The sequence below is a fragment of the Chionomys nivalis genome, chromosome 5 (assembly GCF_950005125.1).
Source record: "Chionomys nivalis chromosome 5, mChiNiv1.1, whole genome shotgun sequence".
Classification (NCBI taxonomy): domain Eukaryota; kingdom Metazoa; phylum Chordata; class Mammalia; order Rodentia; family Cricetidae; genus Chionomys; species Chionomys nivalis.
Window position 1 is genome coordinate 39,799,404 of NC_080090.1, and position 9,538 is coordinate 39,808,941.

The 9,538-nt window shown below is 45.4% G+C and overlaps 1 protein-coding gene across 3 annotated transcripts; it reads left to right on the forward strand.

Moving 5' to 3' along the window:
- Positions 1 to 302: 302 nt before the first annotated feature.
- LOC130874883 (mannose-binding protein A-like) lies at positions 303 to 9,045 on the forward strand. 3 transcript variants are annotated; one of them, XM_057770428.1, is made up of 5 exons: positions 303 to 725; positions 4,949 to 5,109; positions 5,490 to 5,606; positions 7,250 to 7,324; positions 8,185 to 9,045. In XM_057770428.1, exons 2-5 carry the CDS (start codon positions 4,953 to 4,955, stop codon positions 8,556 to 8,558), a joined length of 723 nt encoding a protein of 240 aa, XP_057626411.1. In that variant the 5' UTR covers positions 303 to 725; positions 4,949 to 4,952; the 3' UTR covers positions 8,559 to 9,045. The 3 variants fall into 3 exon arrangements, with proteins under 3 accessions (XP_057626411.1, XP_057626413.1, XP_057626412.1); XM_057770430.1 differs by having other exon boundaries at positions 303 to 655; XM_057770429.1 differs by lacking the exon at positions 303 to 725 and adding an exon at positions 3,490 to 3,554.
- The last annotated feature ends 493 nt before the right edge of the window (positions 9,046 to 9,538 follow it).

Below are 9,538 nucleotides of genomic sequence, written 5' to 3' on the forward strand. Positions count from 1 at the left end.
GTTCTCTTCTCAGCCTATGGGCCCGGAAGTTGTACCAACAGGGAAAAACCCAGCCCTGAAAGGTGACTTCTTAACAATGGGGGCCCTTCCAGGTACCTGGCAGGCCACCTCTAGCAGGGGTGGAGAGGTGACATGGTGTCTTGAGTAAACATAGACCAATGATCCTTGAATAGCCAAAATACCAACCACAGAGTCATGGGAAGTAACCTGAGTCCACTCTATTCTGGGGAAAACAAACCTCTCACGTTATTTGGTAATATAAAGGGTTTCAATGAGTGGATGTGAGCTTGGAGGAAGTCAGGCATGAAAGGTTATGTCAGGGACTCGGGACACCTGATCAGCCTCTGACTGCAAGCAGTGGATTCTCTTGCAACCCAAGATCAAGAAGCCTTGGACTGTTGGCTGCCAGGCTTCTTTCCTCCCTCTCTTATTGGGTCTTTCTTATGTGTCCAGGCCTGGGTTATACTCTGGGGACACAAGTGAACTGTATGTTGTTCCTGCCCAAGGAGTCAAGTATCAGCACTGGTGGAGTGAGTCCCGATGTCAGCTCTGCCAGCGAGGAAGTCACATGGGCTGCAGTGAGGACATGCTGCTGAGAGTGTGCCTGTTTCAGAGGGCTTTCTTGAGCATTGGCAGTTTGGGGGCACTCTGCCAGGTGAGCAGGTGACCCATGAGCTAGCTGGGATCCTCTTATTCCGCCTGGGCTGAAACTGTGCACAGACAAGGTAAAGCCATTCTATTGCTGACAATTCTCAGTCCTTAGAACCCAAGAATTAATATATAGACTGGAGCAGCAGAGACATAAGACTCCAGACTTTGAAGGCTAAAAGCCTGTTACTATAGGCTCTAGAAGCAAGAGACTTATGGATCTGGGCACTTAGATTGGAGACTTATCATTCTGGGCTTTAGCCAGCAGGAGCCCCAGAACTTACTAGATATTTTCAAGTTTTGGTTTCTAACAGCATTGAGTATCTACAGGAGGCAGCATCAAGCAGCAGTAGGCTGAACCTTCTCATATCATAGTGCAGATACAGGTCCTATAGCAACATACAAGCCTAGTGTGCAGGATCCCGAGCCATTGACAGCAGCTAGTATTACAGTTCTCAGATCTAGAGTTTCTGAGACCCTTGGCCATGAAGGTTTGGTAGTTCATTGAAACCCTTCCAATGACCCTGGCCTACAGTTGCTCATCTTCAGTTCTTCACAGACTTAGTTGGCTCCATTGTCTCTGCTCTCAGTTGTCTCTTCCCTAGCTCCTCTCTGGATTGCTTCAGTTGCCTCTTATCATGATTGCTGCTACCATAATCAATGTGGCAGTTGTTGCTTCCTTCATCCCTGTCCTCACCTTCTTCCTCTGTGTTATCAGCTCAGCACACTGTAGTGATTAATGGTAAACATGAAAAGTAGACAAGGAAAGAACACTGGATTGAAGCCTTTGTTGAAACTGTAGGGGAGGCAGTGAGGCAATGAAGAGTTCTTTCCAGTTGTCTCACAAATCTAACTTAAATAGCCAAATATGTTTGTACCAACAACAGGTTTTTATGCAAATGAAACCTGTTGTTTGTAGCAATCAGCACAATCCCTCATACAGATAAGGGATTACATCTATTTCAATCACAATGGTACTTAATATAAATGAAAGGCTGCATTTACACTATCACAGGCCTTCTACTGGATTGTCATGGAAAGTGGTCCCCATCTGGTCTGAGAAGAATTGGTTATAGGCTATCAGCAAGACTTATCCAAAAAATGGCCACTCGAAGCTATTTGAAACATTCATAGTTAAGACTATGCTTTGAGAGTCAGAATTGTGGTTCAGCAGCAGGCTGCTGTGTAACTTCCTCAAATATAGTGTTCAAAGATGATGCTGGTGTCATGGAAGTTCTTCTGGTCATATGTCTTATAGTACTTGGCTTAAGGAACAACCACAGGAGGGGAAGGCCTGCCAATTAGGTAATCAAGTCATCCTGCTCCCCAATATCTCAGCTTATTTAAAAGGTGGTGTTTATAATCTTAACAGTATTTACAATGCTGTAGCAATGTTTACCTTCTGCTCCGTGCCCCAGGGAGAGGTTGGTCCTTCTATCTCAGGCAGACAGCATCAAGAGAACAAAACTCCTATTTGTTCATAATAATTTAAAAGATGCGTGGTAGGGTAGGCAGAGACAAAAGGACCTCAGAGAGTTCACAGTCAGCCTGGTCTACATAGTGAGCTCTAGTATGGCCAGGACTTTATAGAGACCTTGTCTCAAAACAAACAAACAAACAACAACAAAGAGATATGGGGTAATCAATAATTAGGCAACCAAATAATCAATTTTACATGTGGACAAATAATAATCTTCAATTAAATCAAAGAATTAAAATTTATCAACACAGCATTTATTCAAAATTGAGTGTTTAGGAAAGCCCATTATCTTGAGATATCTCAGCTGAAATCCAAATAGCAACCAACACTCAAAGATAGAAGGAATGCCTGAGCCTAGAGGAGAGCTGTGCCACTGGCCACATTCAGTCTGAATTTATTATCTACATGTATTTCTTCTCACGTGGCTGGAGAGATGGCTCACTGGCTGCAGTGGACATAGGTTAGGTTTCTGGTGCCCATGTGGCAGCTCATAATTGTCTGTATCTCCAGTTTCAAGTTATTTGATGCCCTCTTCTGGCCTCCTCAGGGTTAGTCATGCACAGGTACATACACATACATGCAGTCAAAGTATTCATACCCCCCAAAAAAAACAAAGAAAAAATTTGAAAATCTATATTCCTTTCCTCTTATGCCTAGGTCTGGAATATGCCTGAAGGAGACATTTAATACATGTTCTGAATGAAGAGGAAAAAGGGAAGTGACTCAGGACCTCATCTAATTCTACAATAAATGAAACACAAATGAAGAGATACTACATGGCAGGTCGTCTCCTTTCCTAATGGAGGTGGAGGAGAGCAAGGGGAGAGGGGATGTGAAGGGGAGACTTGGAGGACAGGAGGGAGGGGAAACTGTGGTCGTTATGTAAAATAAGTGGGAAAATGTTATTTAAATAAAATAATGACACAAAACAAAATTAAACAAAACAAAATAACAAATGGAGGGGCAAACTAGTCACAGCAACCGACAAGAGTTATGTGCTTCTGTGCACATGCATCCATATCTGTGTACACCTGATTGTGAATGTTGGTCTAGTTCAACATTTATGAGTGCTTCTTGTGAAAAGAATATCTTGACAGAGCCCTGGCAAGAACCTATGGTTCTAGATAATCAGAATGTCTAAGCTGTATGGGTGGAGATCAGAGAGGGAACACAGAGGTAGGAAGATTTTCAAATATTAAGGCAGAGAACTGCACAGCACTGAGCCAAGATACAACTAGCATCTGTGAACGGCTGCCCAGTTACAACATCCTTGAAGATAGTTGCTTATTAATCTGGGGTTGAAGGACAGTCCAACTTTGTCCCTGGTCACCAGGCTAATAGGCCCAACATTGAGGAAGCAGCTACCAGAAGCTGGACTAGAGGGGCAATTTTCCTTCTACTAGCACTTTGCCTTAAAGAAATACTAGTAAGTCTTTTCAGGATGAAAGTGGTGGGATCCTGGGTTTGGAGTCTGGCTGCTGAGCTTGAACCTTATAAGGTCCTAGTAAGGGTCTAGTGGGGTCAGAAGGCTTGTTTAGGTCTCTATCTCTTTCAGATCTGGGCTATCCATGCTCTTTCTAGATCTATGTGACCGTTTAGGTATGTATCTCTTTCAGATCTGGGCTATCCGTGCTCTTTCTAGATCTATGTGACCGTGTGCAAACTAAAGGACAGTCATTTCATAAGGAAAAAATAGAAGAGAAAGGAGGGGTGGTGTCACTGCATGTACAATCCATGTGTGACCATGGATGGTCTCCAGGGTGATTAGAGGACTTTAAAAGATATCTACAAAATCTTGAAGGGGAAAGATGGAGAAGGATGTGATCATCAAAAGTGTTTTCAATCTGGTCACCTCTGGTGTGTGCTGGAGAAAACAGCAGTTACGGGAACTGACAGATCAGTTAAGCAAGGGCAGGTGCAATGGTTGTTTATCCAGGATCAAGGACTCTGGGACAAAGCAGAGGGACAGCCCTGAGAGGCCAGTGACTCAGAGTGGGACCTGGACGGTACAGATTGTTCTGCTTGGAGAAGCAGCATGTAGAGCACCCTCCAGGCCTGTGTGAGTAGGCATTGTAGGATCCTGAGCTCTCCCTAGCAGAAAAGGCCTTCTGGTGTGATCTCAAGCCAAGAGACCTTTCCTGTGTAAAGGGTCCACGATCCAAGGAAACACCACCTTGAGTGTGTTCTGTGTCCAGCAAATGCCTGGCACAAAACAAAGACTTTGTACATGCTACTGACCAAATGTTGGGAAAATAACCACAAGTTTGAGAGTCGGTGAGGCCTAAGCATGTAAAGTAGGAGTTTTAATTTGAAATATAAGTCATATCTGACTGAGAAATAGACATTTTGGGCCCCTATGTACCCTCTCTAAGTCTAGTTTGAGGCTCCCTGGGGAAGGGAAAAAGTGGGGAACTGGGAGTCCTGTAAAATAGAAGAGGAGACAAGAGACAGAGGTCCGTGGTCTCTTGAGTGCTGGGCATTCTACATTCCTGACAGAGGACATTAACATGGCTGGTTTATAACTTTCAGTCTATAGAGCTGCACAGTGATGTGTGCCTCACCTCACCGCAGGGACTTTGGGCTTCTTGGGAGAACAAGCCCTTGCCCCTTTGCATCCTTCTGGACTCTAGCCCTGATCTGACTCTTACTTTTGTTACAGTAGCCTCGTGTGTCACCTGCATTAAGTAGGTCAGAGCCAGACTGTGTGATATCCCTCACATCTGCTGTCCTCAGCCCAGGGGTAGAGCGCCATAACTAAGAGCAAGTGCCCTGAAACAAATCGCAGTGGAAATTGTCTTATTCACTTTTTTCCCCTCTAAGGACCATGTTCCTGCTTCCTTTGCTACCTGTCCTTCTCCTGTGTGTGGCAGGCATATCCTCTTCAAAGTCACAAACCTGTGAGGACGCCCTGAAGACTTGCTCTGTCGTAGCCTGTGGCAGAGATGGGAGAGATGGACCGAAAGGGGAGAAGGGAGAACCAGGTATGTAGCACTGTACTCTGGCTTTCTACACCTTTCCCTCCAGTGGGAAACTGTTCTGTGTCTCCACGGATGGAGTTCAGGGACCTGGGAGACTTGGCTTTCATGATGGCAGGTGTTCTTCCCTTCAGAATGATCTCTTTATAGTGTCACTGATTCCCAATCAAAAAGCTGTGCTTAACAGCTTTCTTGAGTCTCACTTTCATACAGGGATCTGTGAGGAGGCGATGTCCCTCTGGTATCCAGACCTGGCAGTTAGAAAGCTCTGTTTACTCGGAGTGACCAATAGCTCTTTGGCTCTTTCCTGGAGTTGATAGGAATCAAGGCTTGAACATGGGAAAGAGGAAGAGTCACCAGGTCATGCTGCCTTTATCTCCCAACAGGTCAAGGGCTCAGGGGCTTGCAGGGCCCTCCAGGAAAAATGGGGCCTCCAGGAAATATAGGAGCTCCTGGAAGTTCAGGACCAAAAGGCCAAAAAGGGGATCCTGGAAACAATGCAGGTATGAGAATACTCCAACATGACTAATTTGATGGGGGTCCTAGGAGCAGAAGGCCATGTTGAGGTGCCTCTGGTCCTGATGCCTCCCCAGGAGATGCTCAATACTGCTTTCTGACTGAGTGTCACTTGGGACTTATTGGGACCATGTACCCTCCAGGGCCATTTCCCCATCAGTTCTCCTTAGGACATGGCATTAGCATTTCCTCAGTTGAAAGCCCAGCGTGATCTCTAGGCTATGTGGGAGGAAATATGCCCCTCCCCATGCCTACTGTCAGAAGAGTTGCATGAAAAAGGTCTGTCTCATCAGACTCCCTAGTAATGAGGAATAGAATAGCAGAGCAACTGTTCTGGGTGAAACAAAGAAAATTTGGTATGGACAGAAAGAAAACTGGTAGCCCTCCTGTTAATATCTGTCCATCACTCTGCCAAAGGAATATTAAAGAGTTTACCTGGAAGTTGGGGAGATGCCACAATTGGTAAAATGATATACAAGCATGAGGACCTAAACTCAACCCCTGGAGCCCATATTGAAAACAAAAGAATGAAAATCTCCCTCATTCTGGCACACATTTTAATCACAGCCTTGGGGAGACAGAGACAGGCGCATCCCTGGGGCTCACCAACCAGCTAGTCTAGCCTACTCTGCATACTCTAGACCAACTAGAAAGCTTGTCTCTAACAAAGATGGCTCCCGAGGAATGACACCCTAGGTTGATCTCTGACTTTTACACATAGACACATACATAGCAACACACACATGAACACATACATACAAACAGCAGAGAGAGAATTTACTGGCGACAAGAAATAAAAATGAATTGCAAAGAAAAATCAGAGGCTAATGAGTATTTTTTTTGTTTAGAAATTAGTATAATATTGCAATATTAAGCATTCCATTTAAACAGAAAGTAGGAGAGCTACATTAACAGGTCATTAGGGTAATTAACCTACACCTGGGAAAGCAGCAATTATTTTTTTCCCATTTGCTTCTTTATCTGTCATATTTTTCTGAAATAATCATACTTTTTAGTTAGCCTTAGCATGCGTTTGTATAAAAACACTGATGTACGAACATATTCATGTGTGTGCAAATAGATATGTGAGGGGTATATATGTGTCTGCATGTGGGCAGAATCCAGAGGTCAAACTCAGGTATTGTTCTTAAAATAGAATCCCTCATGATATTTTGAGGCAAGGTCTCTCACAGGCCTGAAATTTACCAAGTAGGCTAGACTAGCTGGTCAGCGAGCCCCAGCAGAGATCCACCTGTTTGCCACGGTCCGGCACTGGGATTCCATGCCTAGCTTTTTTTTTTTTTTGGTTTTTCAAGACAGGGTTTCTCTGTGGTTTTGGAGCCTGTCCTGGAACTAGCTCTTGTAGACCAGGCTGGTCTCGAACTCACAGAGATCTGCCTGCCTCTGCCTCCTGAGTGCTGGGATTAAAGGCGTGTGCCACCACCGCCCGGCCCATGCCTAGCTTTTATAACAGGTTCTGGGAATGAAACAGGTCCTTGTATTTTCATGGTAATCACTTTGCCTACTAAGTTTTCTTCCAGGTTATGAGCTCTTTATTCCCCACCCCCTGTGTCTGAGTCTCCAGGTTAAAGTTTTGTCACTAAGTGCCCTCTTCCTGATGCTCTTGTAGAGGTTGAGGCAAAGGTGCGGCAGTTGGAGGCAGAGATAAGGACCTTGAAATCAGAACTGGAGCACACCAAGAAGTGTAAGTTTTCCCTCAGCCCCCAGGGTGTTTTTCCTACAGAAGGATCTAGGGGTGGGGAGAGTGACAGATAGGTAACCCTTCTGAACACTTACTTTACCACAGTTCTGTGAAGGCTTGCTGCTTTCTTGTAATATATTTCCTTGTAATATTTCATTCAATTTCCTCACCATTATATTATACTTGCCTTGGGACTGGGGTGGGGGGTTTGCTCAGTGGATAAAAGCACATGCCACACAAGTTTGATGATTTGAATCTAATCCCCAGAACCTAGAGCGGGACAAGAGAACTAACTCCCAAAGGTTGTCCTCTGGCCTTCACATAAACACTGTGGTGCGTGCGTGCACACACACAGATACATAGATGGGAGGGGGAGAAAAAAAACACACACATACACAAAGACACATAATTTTTAAAAAGATATTATACTTCAGGAAGTATAATAACTCACTCCATATGATACAGCTTGCAGACAGCAGCAAGAAAGGGTTGGGTGGAAGTTTCTTTTGTCCAACTTCTTTGCAGTTTGCTCCTCACTTACTGTTCTTACCTGACAATTGGTTCCTTTCTCTTATTCTGGTGCCCAAATGGGGTGGTAGAATCCATGTGTGCCACCCTGTGCTCACCTGTGCTGCTGTCTGGCTCTGACTGACATTGATGTCAATAGTGGGCTATCCCATGAGGGTCAGGCTGTTTTCAGAAGGCTGTGAACACCTTCCCTGGCTCAGTAGTTGTTCCTGGTCATACCCTCTTTCTAGGTTCTGGCCTAGCGTCAGACCTGAGACTTGAATTCCCAGGGGACGTTTTCAACAGGTCCTGACTGGAATCTACATCGAGTAAAGCCTCATCTGCTCTGATTTCAGTGCACGCCTTCTCAATGGGCAAAAAGTCTGGGAAGAAGTTCTTCGTGACCAACTATGAAACTATGCCCTTTTCCAAAGTGAAGGCTCTGTGCGCCGGGCTCCGAGGCACTGTGGCTATTCCCAGGAACGCTGAGGAGAACAAGGCCATCCGTGAAGTGGCCAAAGGCAACGCCTTCATAGGCATCACAGACGAGGTGACTGAAGGTCAATTCATGTATGTGACAGGGGGAAGGCTCACCTACAGCAACTGGAAAAAGAACGAGCCCAATGACCATGGCTCGGGGGAGGATTGTGTCATCATTGTAGACGATGGGGTCTGGAATGACATTTCCTGTCATTCTTCTTTCATTGCTGTCTGCGAGTTCCCAGCCTAAGGAAGCTTGTGCCTCCATCTTCTCTTTGTCTCCTCTCTGGACTCTCAGTTGCTTCCAAACAAAATTAAGTACTGATTTCCCAAGCTTCGTGTTAGCTGATTCATTTCAGGGGAGTGGATGTATTTGAGTGTGGCCTGAGGATATAAGCTGACCATGGCATCAGGATCCAGACAAGCAGAGAGTGAAAGTCACATCTCTTTTGCCAGGGGCACAGTGACGAGTCAGAGTCAACTGTGGAAAAGCCACAGTAAGTCCCCTCTTTTCACACTGAAGGACCAAAGGTGGACAGTATCTGTGTTAGAGTGGCAGCTGATCTCAGCCATCAGAACACCCAATTTCTTCTCTCCATGAATTGGTGCAAAGTAGTGCCAAACATGCCTGTTCGAAGCCACCCCCGGTCTACAAAGTGTTCTTGCATCTTCTGTTTCTTCACAGGGAGCTATATTTGGTGGGGGGTGGAAGAGAGTTAACACTTTTGGATTCTTACTACACCCCAGGTATATGCTAGCTCAGTGCTTTCTGTGACAGGATTGTTACTTTTAGGGTTCATGGACTGCTCCAGGCAAGCTCTGTTTACACGACTATAACAAAGGGCAATATCCTATATGAGTAACCGATAGCAGTCCTGAAAACCCCACGTCAAGTAGCTGTGTCCTCTCTTTACTCACTGCTCCCAGAGAGTGGACTGCAGCATCACTGTATGGGACTGGTTTGATACTGTGTGCCAGCAATGTGAAAGGAGGCATGGCCATTCGAGTGGCACCCATGTCATCAATGTTGGTCCCCCACTGCCCAGCATCCCTTTCCTTCTTGGCTACACCCTCTTATTATGGATCAGTAAGCCCACTGTCAGTGCACAGGGAGGAAAAACCCTACAGTTGGCTTCTTGTCCTAAGCATCAAATGATGCCACATCAGCAGTCAGCCACTGGATCTCCTTCTTGAGCAGTCCAAGGTTTCGGACTATTCAACATGACCATG